Raw genomic sequence first — 17,399 nt, forward strand, 5'->3', positions numbered from 1 at the left:
TATGATGAAAATGTTTAAGATTTACTCTCTTAGCAAATATCAAGTTTACAGTACAGTATTGTTAATTACAGTCACTGTGCTATACATTAGATCTACAGGACTTTCTCCCAGATCCATAGAATTTCTCCATTATGTAAACTCCAAAAGAATGAAATTCTGTGGATGAAGCCTTAATTTTACTCTTGATAATTAATTTTAGTTCTGATAATTTGTGTTAAACAAAAAAAATAGGAGGGCTTGTTTTGCTGCATAGTTTTAAAATATCACCTTTGCCTTCTTTCTTGAAAACATCTTGCGTTTTCATTTTTTTATTTTTTAACAGCCTCCAAGGGATGAGCCATCATTAGAGATCAATACAGATAATACGAGGATATAATTACTTTGTGGCCTAGGATATAATTATTTAGCTGTCATTTATTTCTCATTTGGAGGGAAAAATAAATGAAAGTATTATTTATGAGCCACATAAAAATTCTGTGTGTTTTTTTTCCCTCCTTGAGAAAGCGAGAAATCACACTAATGTTTCAGCTATTTTACTTTGTTCAAACTGGAATAATACACACCTTGTGTATTACACTTTTCTTTTTTTTAGCATAATGTAATTTTTACTTGGCTTCTTTTAGGATGCGGTAAGAGGTTTAAAAAGGAGTTTCTGTTGGTACGTAAGCAGTGAAATGTTCATTTTGTCCAGCTATTCTGTGTCATTTATCTCTAGTGGTTTCATTTCCCAACGTCAGTGTTAACTTTTGACACTTGAAAACTAAATAAATTGAGTCTGATAAAGGGCATTTTCCAGTATAGATTGGAAATAAATTATTATAAATGATCTTGGAGCCAGATTTTAAACAGTTTATTCCAAATTTACTTTGTTTGAAGTCAGTTAACATTTTTTTAAAAGAAAAATGTTGGCTCCTATATATATATATATATACACACACACACACACACACACACACACACACACACACACACACACACAGAAATGTTTTCTCTGTTTTGTAAACAGTATAATTTTTGGCATAGTTTTCACCACACTCCCTACTTTGTTTCCACTTTGAAGTAATAAAACCTCCTGATAAAATATGCTTTTTAAGAGGCCTCTCTAAAAAGAATATGCTTTGGCTTTCTCCAGGCAGTCAGACAGAATATTAAATTAAAGATTCAATTGCCATGGGAGAAAGAGAAGAAAGAAAAACCACTTATCACTAACTCTTCAAGTTCATTTCCTTACTTCCTTATTTTGACTGTTTTCCCTTGAACTTGAGATACTGGTTGATTCAAAAGTGGGGTCATCGACCACATAGGGAAATTTGAATGACAAATCAGGGTTACCTTAATTATTATTTTCTTATCCTCACTTAAAGATACCTGTTCAATTCCAGAAACTTGAAAAGAACTATTAGATATAAACAAGCTATTCTTCAAATTATTCCACCCTGCCCTTCTGCCCCTTAAAGAAATGCAGCAAGCCAGGAACAGTGGTTTGTGCCTGTAATCCCAGGAGTATCGCTTGATCCCAGGAGTCAGAGACCAGCCTGGACAACATAGCAAGACCCTGTCTCTAAAAAAAAAAAAAGAAAGAAAAAAAGAAATGCGACAACTTTATGTAGAGTAATCTTTTACTATTAGGAGCACTTCTTAGTATCAGCAAATTTGCTACAAGGAGAAATTATGAGAGGTTTTGATTTTTGTCAGCCTTGCTACTGCTTGTATGTGACTATACATGAGGTAGAATTCTTTGGTAATTATTGAAAGTTTACTAAATGTATCAACATGATAAAAAACTAAATATATCAATGATGCTTAGTGGTCAAAGGAACCATTACTTGCAGACTCTCCTTCCTACTCATTAAGTTTTAGAGTAAATGTTTAGAGATAAGTTATTCAGGTTAATATAGATAAAGATTTTTAAGTTAGTTGTTTAATAGATTTCTAGGTTTCTGATACTGTTTACGTTTAAGTGCAAACAATGGCATTGTTATGAGGAAAATACTAAACCTTGCAAGATTCTTAGCCCCTTATCCTAATGCTAAAGCAGAGCCTTTTATTTCAAGTTTGTAATTCCATTTATCAAGTAAGAATTATTTTACTTATGGTTTTTTCTTCTTCCTAGATTCGTCTTCTGGATGTCTAAAAGCCTCAACTAATCAGGGTGCCATACATGTTTATGTCAGCCAACTGGGGAAAGTGGAATTGAAATCCCATAAAGGTTAGTGAACTGGAATGTTTTATTTTGACATATGATGTAAGGAAGGTTTATGTAACACTCAGGAAACAGATGGTCAAATTATCTATACTGACATAGTGATTTCAAGAAAATATCTTCTGATAGAACCTAATTTAAAGGCACTGGTCTGCTAGCTTTCTAGACCAGTGATCTTTACAACTTTTGGGATAGATGACCATGCAGACTATCTTTCCCTTTGTAGTACAAACAAAAATGTAATATTTTGACTGTTATTATGGAATTTTTAAATGTTACTCTGTGGATTTTTCAGTTTATTCTATTCTGAAATAGAATAATCTTTAAAGGAAAAACGCTGCCATACACTCTTTTGGAAGCTTCTCTGCCAGCCTGTAAAAGGAACTTCTCAGGCAATCAGTGTAGAGTAACAGTTTTCAAAGTGTGATCCTTAAATAAAGGTATCACACAGAAAGGTCCTCTAAAGTGATTACTTAGTCTCTTGAAGTATCAAGACTTATGATATGTCTCTATCATTTAACTTCTGACACAACTTATTCTGAGTCCAACTCTTTCATTTAAAATGGTATACTTTTCATCTGAAAGCTAAATATGAATTTGTCTGTTCTTCTGCACACATGGATGTACACATACGTGTTGACAAGTGGCTTGGGTGAAGTAGGTTGGCCATAGGGGCTGAAGTGGCTTGGCTGCAGAAAGTTAAGAACTGTAGCTCTGTATAAAAAATTTTTTTAAATAGTCTAGCAGCTCTTGCATGTTGGCCAGATGTTTAACAAGGAAAATATTTCCTCACAGAGACTGATTGTTCCTGCTATTAGTAGTTGCTTTACCATATTGACGTAATAGTTTTTTTTAATCCATCTCTAGAATTTATCAGTGTCAAAACTGCAAAACATAGAGGTCTGAAACCTCAGTTATTGCTGATACACCGGTGTGACTTCTCAATATCATATTTTCTCCCTTTAAAATAGGATAAACTTATGTCCTCACTAAATCTAAGAGCTTCAGGTAATACTCTTCAGGGAAAATTATAAATGGCATGTAAGTCATATAACTGTACTCCATTATTACAAAGATCCAAAGAGAAGAGGGATATATTTTTAATATAACTAGTAACAGAGTAAGAACAAAGTTTTGAATAAGCAGCTGTTACATACAAATAATTTAATGTTTTGCACAGTAGGCAAAATAAACAGAAAACTGTAAAACTTTTGAAGATTGTTAGTCTTTATTCATTCAAAATATTTCTTAGTATTATTTGGAATATTGCTGGAACAATATTGGAATAGTATTTGAAACTATTGAAATAGTATTTGATGTTGCAAAATTTGATTAGGATTACGGTTTTATGTTTTCTTCTACTGGGACCATGTTACTGGCAAAAGCTTAAAGACAACTGAAAACAAAGATTTCTGTCTTACTTCAGATCTCCGAATTCTCAATACACTTGGGAACAGTAACTTTTTAAGAGTAATGGAAAGTTATTCAGTAACTCTTTCTTAATGGTTAGCAAAGACATCTGGAATCCATTCCAACTCTGCCACTGTCTTGCTGTAGGGTTCAGAGCCAGCCACTGGAGTCTCTTAGGTCTTCAACATTTTCTGATGTGGAAAAATATATAATGCTTGTTTTCTTTCACCTTATGAAAATTAATATGGTGACCTTCTTAATTCATTCCAGGCTATGCTTGGGCCTGGGAGTCACACCTGAATCTGAGTACTGACTTTTCCACTTAACATTTTGTCCTTGGGAAAATCACTAATTTTAACATAATATGCCTTCAATAAATGATGCTGTTAGTTCACATTTGAATTTTTAAGAGGATAGTACTGATGTCAACCATGAAGAAGTTTATGATGTGAAAAGAGGTTAAAGAACACAACAAGAGCCCTCCTTTCTAAAAAAGTTAGTGTTAAAGATGGGACATTAGGAAGGTTTTCAAGTCATGAAAATTCTTCATTCACAAACGGTAATGGAGTTTTGGTGGGTGGTTTTTGGCTTTTAAAGATGTGGAGGGAGATGGGGTAGAAATCTTTGCATTGCTTAACATTTCTAAAGATCTGAAAAATTTAAGATCATGTTATGCATTTAAGAACAGAGACAAGTGTTCATAAAGTTAGCACACTTGAAACTTGATACATTTAGACATATCAAGCCCTACAAAAAAGTTTTTTAAATCCATGATTTTCTACTTTTGAAAGTATGTTTGGTAGAAAAACGTGTCTTCTATTTATCCTGAAATCTTCCAGGGTTGTTTTTGTTTTGTTTTTTCCTAAAGCCCTCATATGTTGTTATGGGAATCTCCTGTCTGTAGTTTACATTTGAACCCTGGAAAGCAATTTGGTTTTTTGTTTTTGTTTTTGAGACAGGGTATCACTCTGTCACCCAGGCTGGAGTGCAGCAGCAAGATCATGGCTCAGTGCAGCCTCATCAGGATCGCCTAAGCTTGGGAGGTCAGCCTTCCAGGTAGATGAGACTACAGTTGTGCACCACCACACCCAGATTTTTTTTTTTTTTTTTTTGAGCTGGGGGAGGTAGAAACAGGGTTTCACCATGTTATCCAGGCTGGTCTCGAACTCTTGAGCTCAAGCAATCCACCTACCTTGGCCTCCCAAAGTGCTGGGATTACAGCCACAAGCCACTGTGCCTGGCTGCAATTTATTTCTTAATAAAATAAACTAGTTGTAGTAATATGCATTGTTCCCTAATTTTTTTTTTAGAATAGAACAGTTCGTCATGCTTATCTCAAACTTCTAGCTCCAGTTAGGAAGACCAAGAAATTACTTAAGGAAGCTTAAGCTGATGTTAGCCAGATTGGAAGGAAAACCACGACCCATAAGTAAATGCATTCTAAACCCCATCCTGACCATCTTTGTCCACAGAGGTGGGGTTAATGCTTTATGGCAGGGGCCTTTTACCTACTTTATTTAATGAAAAACAGGAAGAAAAACTTCTGAAATAGGAGTGTGTTGGTGAATTTACACTGCAACCCACATAATTCGAAAAATGATTCCATACCTAACAGAGTACTTTTCCTGATTTACTCCTTTAGAAGCTTGAATTACAGCCAGGTTGTATGGAAATACACGTTGAGTGTCTTACCTTAGGTATCCAAAAGCCTGTAATCTACTCAAAAGAAACATTAGTGAGTTGGAATTCAAATAATCCTTTTCTATTGTTATTTTTTGTTACACACAAGGCACATCTGAAAGCACAAGAGCTCAGTGTTCTAGTTGTGTTATAATAATGAGGTCACAAGTCCTGTACTACGATGAGGTAGGAGTGTGTGAAATACCATGGTGGTTAAAAGCATGGGCTTTGGGGTGGAGCCAAGATGGCCAAATACGAACAGCTCCAGTCTACAGCTGCCAGCGTGAGCGACGCAGAAGATGGGTGATTTCTGCATTTCCCACTGAGGTACCGGGTTCATCTCACTGGGGAGTGTCAGAAAGTGGGTGCAGGACAGTGGGCGCAGCGCACCGAGCGTGAGCCGAAGCAGGGCGAGGCATCGCCTCACCCAGGAAGCGCAAGGGGTCAGGGAATACCCTTTCCTAGTTAAAGAAAGGGGGTGACAGATGGCACCTGGAAAATCGGGTCACTCCCACCCTAATACTGCTCATTTCCAATGGTCTTAGCAAACGGCACACCAGGAGATTATATCCCACGCATGGCTCTGAGGGTCCTATGCCCACGGAGCCTCGCTCATTGCTAGCACAGCAGTCTGAGATCAAACTGCAAGGCAGCAGCGAGGCTAGGGGAGGGGTGCCCACCATTGCCGAGGCTTGAGTAGGTAAAAAAGTGGCCATGAAGCTCGAACTGGGTGGAGTCCACTGCAGCTCAAGGAGGCCTGCCTGCCTCTGTAGACTCCACATCTGGGGGCAGGGCACAGCCAAACAAAAGGCAGCAGAAAGCTCTGCAAACTTAAATGTGCCTGTCTGACAGCCTTGAAGAGAGTAATGGTTCTCCCAGCATGCAGCTGGACATCTGAGAATGGACAGACTGCCTCAAGTGGGTCCCTGACCCCCGAGTAGCCTAACTGGGAGGTATCCCCCAGTACAGGCAGACTGACACCTCACACGGCCAGGTACTCCTCTGAGACAAAACTTCCAGAGTAATGATCAGGCAGCAACATCTGCTGTTCACCAATATCCGCTGTTCTGCAGCCTCCGCTGCTGATACCCAGGCAAACAGTCTGGAGTAGACCTCCAGCAAACTCCAACAGACCTGCAGCTGAGGGTCCTGACTGTTAGAAGGAAAACTAACAAACAGAAAGGACATCCACACAAAAACCCCATCTGTACGTCACCATCATCAAAGACCAAAGGTAGATAAAACCACAAAGATGGGGAAAAAAACAGAGCAGAAAAACTGGAAACTCTCAAAATCAGAGTGCCTCTCCTCCTCTAGAGGAACGAGACTCCTCACCAGTAACGGAACAAAGCTGGATGGAGAATGACTTTGACGAGTTGAGAGAAGAAGGCTTCAGACAATCAAACTACTCTGAGCTAAAGGAGGAAGTTTGAACCCATGGCAAAGAAGTTAAAAACCTTGAAAAAAAATTAGATGAATGGCTAACTAGAATCATCAATGCAGAGAAGTCCTTAAAGGACCTGATGGAGCTGAAAACCAAGGCATGAGAACTATGTGACGAATGCACAAGCCTCAGTAGCTGATTCGATCAACTGGAAGAAAGGGTATCAGTGATGGAAGATGAAATGAATGAAATGAAGCGAGAAGCTTAGAGAAAAAAGAATAAAAAGAAATGAACAAAACCTCCAAGAAATATGGGACTATGTGAAAAGCCCAAATCTACATCTGATTGGTGTACCTGAAAGTGATGGGGAGAATGGAACCAAGTTGGAAAACACTCTGCAGGATATTATCCAGGAGAACTTCCCCAGTCTAGCAAGGCAGGCCAACATTCAGATTCAGGAAATACAGAGAATGCCACAAAGATACTCCTCGAGAAGAGCAACTCCAAGACACATAATTGTCAGATTCACCAAAGTTGAAATGAAGGAAAAAATGTTAAGGGCAGCCAGAGAGAAAGGTCGGGTTACCCACAAAGGGAAGCCCATCAGACTAACAGCTGATCTCTCGGCAGAAACTCTACAAGCCAGAAGTGAGTGGGGGCCAATATTCAACATTCTTAAAGAAAAGAATTTTCAACCCAGAATTTCATATCCAGCCAAACTAAGCTTCATAAGTGAGGGAGAAATAAAATCCTTTACAGAAAAGCAAATGCTGAGAGATTTTGTCACCAACAGGCCACCCCTAAAACAGCTCCTGAAGGAAGCACTAAACATGGAAAGGAACAACTGGTACCAGCCACTGCAAAAACATGCCAAATTGTGAAGACCATCGAGGCTAGGAAGAAACTGCATCAACTAATGAGCAAAATAACCAGCTAACATCATAATGACAGGATCAAATTCACACATAACAATATTAACCTTAAATGTTAATGGGCTAAATGCTCCAATTAAAAGACACAGACTGGCAAATTGGATAAAGACTCAAGACCCATCAGTGTGCTGTATTCAGGAAACCCATCTCATGTGCAGAGACACACATAGGCTCAAAATAAAGGATGGAGGAAGATCTATCAAGCAAATAGAAAACAAAAAAAGGCAGGGGTTGCAATCCTAGTCTCTGATAAAACAGACTTTAAACCAGCAAAGATCAAAAGAGACAAAGAAGGCCATTACATAATGGTAAAGGGATCAATTCAACAAGAAGAGATAACTATCGTAAATATATATGCACCCAATACAGGAGCACCCAGATTCATAAAGCAAGTCCTTAGAGACCTACAAAGAGACTTAGACTCCCACACAATAATAATGGGAGACTTTAACACCCTACTGTCAGCATTAGACAGATCGAGACAGAAAGTTAACAAGGATATCCAGGAATTCAACTCAGCTCTGCACCAAGCAGACCTAATACACATCTACAGAACTCTCCACCCCAAATCAACAGAATATACATTCTTCTCAGCACTACACCGCACTTATTCCAAAATTGACCACTTAGTTGGAAGTAAAGCACTCCTCAGGAAATGTAAAAGAACAGAAATTATAACAAACTGTCTCTCAGACCACAGTGCAATCAAACTAGAACTCAGGATTAAGAAACTCACTCAAAACCACTTAACTACATGGCAACTGAACAACCTGCTCCTGAATGACTACTGGGTACATAACGAAATGAAGGCAGAAATAAAGATGTTCTTTGAAACCAATGAAAACAAAGACACAACATACCAGAATCTCTGGTATGTCAAAGATACCAGAATCTCTGGTATGCTCTGGTATTTCAAAGCAGTGTGTACAGGGAAATTTATAGCACTAAATGCCCACAAGAGAAAGCAGGAAAGATCTAAAATTGACACCCTAACATCACAATTAAAAGAACTAGAGAAGCAAGAGCAAACACATTCAAAAGCTAGCAGAAGGCAAGAAATAACTAAGATCAGAGCAGAACTGAAGGAAATAGAGACACAAAAAACCCTTCAAAAAATCAATGAATGCAGGAGCTGGTTTTTTGAAAAGATCAACAAAATTGATAGACCGCTAGCAAGACTAATTAAGAAGAAAAGAGAGAAGAATCAAATAGATGCAATAAAAAATGACAAAGGGGATATCATCACCGATCCCACAGAAATACAAACTACCATCAGAGAATACTATAAACACCTCTACGGAAATAAACTAGAAAATCTAGAAGAAATGGATAAATTCCTGGACACATACACCCTCCCAAGACTAAACCAGGAAGAAGTTGAATCTCTGAATAGACCAATAACAGGCTCTGAAATTGAGGCAATAATTAATAGCTTACCAACCAAAAAAAGTCCAGGACCAGATGGATTCACAGCCGAATTCTACCAGAGGTACAAGGAGGAGCTGGTACCATTCCTTCTGAAACTATTCCAATCAATAGAAAAAGAGGGAATCCTTCCTAACTCATTTTATGAGGCCAGCATCATCCTGATACCAAAGCCTGGCAGAGACACACAAAAAAAGAGAATTTTAGACCAATATTCCTGATGAACATCGATGCAAAAATCCTCAATAAAATACTGGCAAACCGAATCCAGCAGCACATCAAGAAGCTTATCCATCATGATCAAGTGGGCTTCATCCCTGGGATGCAAGGCTGGTTCAACATATGCAAATCAATAAACATAATCCAGCATATAAACAGAACCAATGACAAAAACCATATGATTATCTCAATAGATGCAGAAAAGGCCTTGACAAAATTCAAAAATGCTTCATGCTAAAAACTCTCAATAAATTAGGTATTGATGGGACGTATCTCAAAATAATAAGAGCTATCTACGACAAACCCACAGCCAATATCATACTGAACGGGCAAAAACTGGAAGCATTCCCCTTGAAAACTGGCACAAGACAGGGATGCCCTCTCTCACCACTCCTCTTCAACATAGTGTTGGAAGTTCTGGCCAGGGCAATCAGGCAGGAGAAGGAAATAAAGGGTATTCAATTAGGTATAGAGGAAGTCAAATTGTCCCTGTTTGCAGATGACATTATTGTATATCTAGAAAACCCCATCGTCTCAGCCCAAAATCTCCTTAAGCTGATAGGCAACTTCAGCAAAGTCTCAGGATACAAAATCAATGTGCAAAAATCACAAGCATTCTTATACACCAATAACAGACAGAGAGCCAAATCATGAGTGAACTCCCATTTACAATTGCTTCAAAGAGAATAAAATACCTAGGAATTCAACTTACAAGGGATGTGAAGGACCTCTTCAAGGAGAACTACAAACCACTGCTCAATGAAATAAAAGAGGATACAAACAAATGGAAGAACATTCCATGCTCATGGGTAGGAAGAATCAATATTGTGAAAATGGCCATACTGCCCAAGGTAATTTATAGATTCACTGCCATCCCCATCAAGCTACCAATGACTTTCTTCACAGAATTGGAAAAAACTACTTTAAAGTTCATATGGAACCAAAAAAGAGCCTGCATCGCCAAGTCAATCCTAAGCCAAAAGAACAAAGCTGGAGGCATCATGCTACCTGACTTCAAACTATACTACAAGGCTACAGTAACCAAAACAGCATGGTACTGGTACCAAAACAGAGATATAGACCAATGGAACAGAACAGAGCCCTCAGAAATAATGCTGCATATCTACAACCATCTGATCTTTGACAAACCTGACAAAAACAAGCAATGGGGAAAGGATTCCCTATTTAATAAATGGTGCTGTGAAAACTGGCTAGCCATATGTAGAAACCTGAAACTGGATCCCTTCCTTACATCTCGTACAAAAATTAATTCAAGATGGATTAAAGACTTAAATGTTAGACCTAAAACCATAAAATCCCTAGAAGAAGACCTAGGCAATACCATTCAGGACATAGGCATGGGCAAGGACTTCATGTCTAAAACATCAAAAGCAATGGCAACAAAAGCCAAAATTGACAAATGGGATCTAATTAAACTAAAGAGCTTCTGCACAGCAAAAGAAACTACCATCAGAGTGAACAGGCAACCTACAGAATGGGAGAAATTTTTTGCAATCTACTCATCTGACAAAGGGCTCATATCCAGAATCTACAATGAACTCAAACAAATTTACAAGAAAAAAACAAACAGCCCCATCAAAAAGTGGACAAAGGATATGAACAGACACTTCTCAAAAGAAGACATTTATGCAGCCAAAAAACACATGAAAAAATGCTCATCATCACTGGCCATCAGAGAAATGCAAATCAAAACCACAATGAGATACCATCTCACACCAGTTAGAATGGCGATCATTAAAAAGTCAGGAAACAACAGGTGCTGGAGAGGATGTGGAGAAATAGGAACACTTTTACACTGTTCGGTGGACTGTAAGCTAATTCAAACATTGTGGAGGTCAGTGTAGCGATTCCTCAGGGATCTTGAACTAGAAATACCATTTGACCCAGCAATCCCATTACTGGGTATATACCCAAAGGATTATAAATCATGCTGCTATAAAGACATGCACACGTATGTTTATCGTGGCACTATTCACAATAGCAAAGACTTGGAACCAACCCAAATGTCCAACAATGATAGACTGGATTAAGAAAATGTGGCATATATACACCATGGGATACTATGCAGCCATAAAAAAAGGATGAGTTCATGTCCTTCGTAGGGACATGGATGAAGCTGGAAACCATCATTCTCAGCAAACTATCGCAAGGACAAAAAACCAAACACTGCATGTTCTCACTCTTAGGTGGGAATTGAACAATGAGAACACATGGACACAGGAAGGGGAACATCACACACCGGGGCCTGTTGTGGGGTCGGGGCCTGTTGTGGGGTCAGGGCAATGGGGAGGGATAGCATTAGGAGATATACCTAATGTTAAATGACAAGTTAATGGGTGCAGCACACCAACATGGCACATGTATACATATGTAACTAACCTGCACGTTGTGCACATGTACCCTAAAACTTAAAGTATAATAATAAAAAAAAAAGCATGGGCTTTGTAATTATTGAGCTGAGTCTAGGTTCTAGCACGAGCACTAGTGGGAACTTGAGCAAATTCTTATCTATAAAATCGGGGCGATAATAATACCTCATAAAGTTAATATGGGGATTAAAACATAATGTAATTAGGGGTCTGGCTCATATTAAATGCTCAATGGCAAATCCTATCTATAAGCTACATGTGTAGTAAATTACTCACTTTCTGGTGTTGGATGAGCTGTGTAGGACTATTGGCAAAAGAAGAACTAGTAGTTAATAATGTGCTAATAACCCATATTCTTGACAGAAGTTACTGTGAATGCCTTGAGAGTAAGGAAACTTTGGGCACCTGGGAATAAGGAAAAGGTTTAAATAAATACTGTATGCTGAGGAGTAAAAACAGTGTCTCAGGAGCAATGCTACCCTGTCAGTCAAATTTATAATAGACTCTGGTACTTTTGATTTCTTTATATTACTAAGCTCTCCATTATATTTATTACAGGTTCTATTATTGTCAAGGTCCCATCTTCACTTCAAGCTCATTTGCAGTTATCAGGGAAAGAGGTTGATGTGAACTCAGAAGTCCATGTTCAGGAAATGGCTGAAGCTTGTAAAGATGATGTTGTAACAGTGACTGGTAAGGAGGCTGCATTTTGCTCTGTCAGATGAATAGCCATTCTCCATACATAAGTAGAAATGTGGTACACTTAACGGAAATTTTAGCTTTTTTATATTTTTCCATTATTACGTCCTCATGTTTGACATCTTTTTTTCTTCTAGTTGCTTATCATTAATATGATGCAGACATTTTGTTTAAAAAGACCTCATTAAATCATTTAGGAACACTCATTAGTCCTGTCATTGGGTAAAATTGATTTTTAAATTTTCTAGAAGAGCTGTTTTCTAATTCTCGAACTTAAAAATAAACTGAATACATATATTATAATGCAAAATTTAAAACTAACTTCGTGTGACTGGAGTAAATCGGAATTTTGTTTGGTATGTACATTTTAAACTTGCTCTTTCAGAACAACAAATTCTCAGTCGCACAAATGTGAATCGTTTTTGTACATTTTTCATTATATCTGGCTACACTGGTGGCTGATACTATTTTTTTAAGGTTTGTCATTGGTTGGTTTTTTTGTTGTTTGAGACAGAGTCTTACTCTATTGCCCATACTGGAGTGCAGTGGCGTGACCTTGGCTCACTGCATCCTCCGCCTCCCGGGTTCAAACTATTCTGTTGCCTCACGCTCCTGAGTAGCTGGGACTACAGGCATGCACCACCATGCCCAGCTAATTTTGTTTGTATTTTTAATAGAGACAGGGTTTTACCATGTTGGCCAGGCTGCTCTCAAATTCCTGCCCTCAGGTGATCAGCCCACCTCAGCCTCCCAAAGTGCTGGGATTATAGGCATGAGCCACTGCGCCTGGCCAAGGTTTGTTGTTTTAATGAATAAAAAAATTAATGCTGGTGAAGTTTTCCTTTAAATTTTACCAGAATGGCATCAAGGAGGACATTGCAATTAGACCGTGTGTAGGGATGAATGCTACAAGCTAAAGCCATGAGATGCCAACTAGAAAAAGGAAGAATTGGGGAGTAGGGGAGGGTGGTCTTCATAAGATCAAATTTCAGTTTTAGGTATTCATTTTATATGTCGTGAAAATTAAGAAGGTTGTCTGTTAAAATTCATAGAATATTAACAAAAAACATAACAGGAATAAAAATAATACCTATACACTCCCAGATATAACTGCATGCCACCTAATGGGCAGACTCATAGTTAAGTGGCGAAAATTTGATGAAAATCTAAGTACAGTCATGCATCACTTAATGACAGAGATACATTCTGAGAAATGTGTTATTAGGCAATTTTGTTGTCATGTGAACATTATAGAGTGAACTTATACAAACCTAGATGGTACAGCCTACTATACACCGAGGCTGTGTAGTAGCCTATTATTCCTAGGCTACACCCTGTACAGCAGGCTACTGTACTGAAAACTGTAGGGAATTGTAACACAATGGTATTTGTATATCTATATATAGAAAAGGTACAGTAAAAATATGGTATAAAAGATAAAACATGGTATGCCTGTATAGGGCACTTACCATAAGTGGAGCTTGTAGGACTGGAAGTTGCTCTGAGTGAGTCAGTATGATGAGTGGTGAGTGCATGTGAAGGCCTAGGACATTACTACTATAGACTTTATAAACACTGTACAGTTAGGCTACACTAAATTTATTTTTAAGTTTCTTCAATAATAAATTAGCCTTAGTTTACTGTAACTTTTTTACTTTATTTATTCTAGAGATAGCTGCTTTCTCTGTTGCATAGACCGGAGTGCAATTATAGCTCACTATAAACTCAAATTCTGGGCTCAAGTGATCCTTCTGCCTCAGCCTCCCTAGTAGCTAGGTTACAGGTGTGTACTACCATGCCCAGCTAATTTTTAAAAAGTTTTTAGCAGAGACAAGGCCTTGCTATGTTTCCCAGGCTTGTCTTCAGCTCCTGGACTTAAGTGATCCTCCCGCCTCAACTTCCCAAAGAACATTTTTACTTTATAAACTTACATTTTAAAAAATTTTTTGAGGCTGGGCACGGTGGCTTACGCCTGTAATCCCAGCACTTTGGGAGGCCGAGGCAGGCAGATCGTTTGAGGTCAGGAGTTCGAGACCAGTGTGACCGACATGGTGAAACCCCCATTTCTACTAAAATACAAAAATTAGCCGGGCGTGGTGGCGGGTGCCTGTAATCTCAGCTACTCAGGAGGCTGAGGAAAAAGAATCCCTTGAACCCAGGAGGCAGAGGGTGCAATGAACCAAGATCGCGCCACTGCCCTCCAGTCTGAGCAAGAGCGAGACTCCCTCTCAGAAAAGAATAAAATAAAATAAAAAACTTTTTGACTCTTTTGTAATAATACTTAGCTTGAAACACAAACACACTTTACAGCTGTAGAGATATACTTGTCTGTCTTTATTCTGTAAGCTTTTTTCTGTTTTTAAAATTGTTAATTTTTTTTAATTTTACTTTTTAAACTTTGTTAAAAATGAAGACACAAACACACACATTAGTCTAGGCTTTTACTGGGTAAAGAATGTCAGTATCACTTTCACCTCCACATCTTGTCCCACTGAAAGGCCTTCAGGGGCAATAACACATGTGGAGCTGTCATCTCCTGTGATGATAATGCCTTCTTCTGGAATACTTCCTGAAGGACTTGCCTGAGGCTGTTGTATCGTAACTTTTTTTTTTTTAAATAAGCAGAAGATATACACTCTAACGATAAAAAGTATAGTAAATGCATAAATCAGTAACACGGTCATTTATTCTCATTATCAAGTATTATGAACTACATATAACATATGTGCTATACTTTTTTATGACAGTGGAGTGGGTTTGTTTACACCAGCATCACCACAAATGCAGGTAGTGCGTTGCATTTAAACAACCATTAGGATGGCTACGAAGTCACTAGGTGATAGGAGTTTTTTACCTCTATTATAATCTTATGGGACAACCATCATTTCTGTAGTTCATCGTTGACTGAAACATTATTATGCAGTGTGTGACTGGATATCAAATATAGTGAGAATCAACTTGTGATCTAATGCTTGAATTTGATAAGGAGCCAAGAGAGTTACCTATTTTTGGTCCCAATAATCTAAAACAGTAATACAAGTTTGTTTAACTGTGCTCTGAATCATAGCATAACCAAAATTATTTGCATATGTAAGCATGTTTGAATTATAAGCTAAAGCTATTTTGTCATATTTTTATTCATCTATTCATAGAATCATATGCCTTTCTAAAATTTAGATTTAGTTTTAAAACTATTCTCACGACTTCAGTCATTATTTCTATGTACATAACTTCCAAGTCAATACATGCAGACCTGATCTCTATTGTTCTTGTGCATTTCTATTCCACTAAACCAGTGCCACCTAAAACTTAATGTTTAAAAACAAAATTATCTTCCCCTAGCCTACTTCCTCCTTCTCCTGTCTTTTCTATTTTTCTTTATTTGCTCAGTTACTCAACAAATGTTTGAGTCAACACTGCCGGAAACTAGGGGTGCAAGGGTAATATAAAGCATGGTCTCACTGCCTTCTGAGGAGCTTACATTCTAGTGAGGAAAGGAAAACCAGAGAATACAGTACAGTGGGATCAATGTTATAAACGCATGTACATTGTACTGTGAGAACACAGGGGTGAGGAAGTAAGAGAAGTCAAATATGGCCAAAGTATAGAGAGTAAAGGGGAAAGTGGCATAAAAGTAGGCTGGAGAGTTTGGGAGAGGTCAGATCATATGGGACAGTTTGGATTTTATATTAAGAGCATTGGGAAGCCCTTGGAAGGTTTTAACTTGGGGTTCACATAATCAGATTTTTGTGTTAGAAAGATCACTCTGAATGTTGAGTGGGAATAGATGAGAAAGAACAATGGTGGATGAAGGAGAAAAAAACAACTTTTGCTTTTTAGGAGGTTACTGCAGTAATTCAGCAGAAGGAGTACAGGGGCCTGGACTCCATAGTGAGCTATCTTAAACTCAGCAAATAAATAGGCCTTCAGTAACTTTTGCTTGAATATAAAGACGAATGAATGCTATGAGGAAGATGCATGCTTACCTCATTGGTTATTATGAAGCGCCTTAGCCTATTGAGTTCTTTTTGTGTGTTACTTGTTATTATGGCTTATACTCTGGCCCCACCTCCTGAACCAGGAAGGGCCAAATCGCAGAATGATGAGTTTATTTCCTGTTCACAGTGGAAGAATCTAGGTACTGATCAAGCATCGTTTTGCAGAGTAGCACAGACTACCCTATGAGGTTGGTCCCCAGATGGATCTGTATGTTGTCTCTGATAGCAAATTAAATCCATTAAAGTAATAATGGACCTCAGGCGAAGAGAGCAGCAGTCTTTGGAGGGAGCTGTGAGTATGAACAGGTGATTGGGTTTAAGAGAAACTTCCATATTTCATTTTGGTTTTAAAACTGTTTGGTACCCAGTCAGCCACAGGCCTTATGTATCAACTGGATGAAATAATTTAAGAGGCCTAGAAAATCAGGGCAGATTGCTTTTTTCTGTGGAGATTTCCAATCTGAAACCAAATTTTGGAAATAATGAGCAGCTTTATATGTGAGCTATTATTATAGGCAGCTGAGCTCAGCTCATCTTGGCCTTCCTCATAGAGCCCATGAGGGATAAAAATAGAAATACTCTTATTGCTAAGAGCCTGGATTTTATCTGCAGCATGACTTCTGGATAATCTCTGCAAGAAGCCATGCCAGTAAAATTATTCCCTTAGGTTCCAGCTTCCCACAGGGTTTTGATGTGTCAGCTCTATAATTTTATTTGATTTCCTGCTCCATGGTTTCCTTTGCTATTGCTGTCACTGATAAATAACTCAGGTGTATAATTCCTACCATGATTTACACGTATTATGTGCTATTCTGAGGTCAAAAGGAAACCTGAGACTCTCAGGCTGAAACATTTACCTACTAAAAAGCTATGCACAAGTGTGTATTGGGGCTGCATTCTATAATCTTCATGAGAGTCTTGATTCTAAGTTTTGTCCTCTACCCATGTGTGGCAAATTTAACATGTTGTGAGTGGCTTAGGTAAGATGCTTCTAATAAGTTGGCTTCTCTATTAGGTTTTAGACTTGGTTCATCAACTTATATATGAAACTTGACTGTG

At 38.2% G+C, this 17,399-nt stretch overlaps 1 protein-coding gene across 7 annotated transcripts in view; it reads left to right on the forward strand.

Annotated features, from left to right (window-relative positions):
* Positions 1–17,399, forward strand: part of FAM185A (family with sequence similarity 185 member A) — a 163,509-nt gene that overhangs the window by 26,381 nt on the left and 119,729 nt on the right. For 6 of the 7 annotated variants that reach the window (XM_055392532.2, XM_031012734.3, XM_055392535.2 and 3 more), the window contains 2 exons: positions 2,114–2,209; positions 12,202–12,336. In XM_055392532.2, the coding sequence (XP_055248507.1) occupies positions 2,114–2,209; positions 12,202–12,336 (231 nt within the window). Of the gene's footprint in view, positions 1–2,113; positions 2,210–4,572; positions 4,841–12,201; positions 12,337–17,399 lie in introns of those variants that run through there. The other variant, XM_063708687.1, reaches the window with a different exon arrangement.

This window comes from Gorilla gorilla, chromosome 6 (genome assembly GCF_029281585.2).
Source record: "Gorilla gorilla gorilla isolate KB3781 chromosome 6, NHGRI_mGorGor1-v2.1_pri, whole genome shotgun sequence".
In the NCBI taxonomy this organism is placed as follows: domain Eukaryota; kingdom Metazoa; phylum Chordata; class Mammalia; order Primates; family Hominidae; genus Gorilla; species Gorilla gorilla.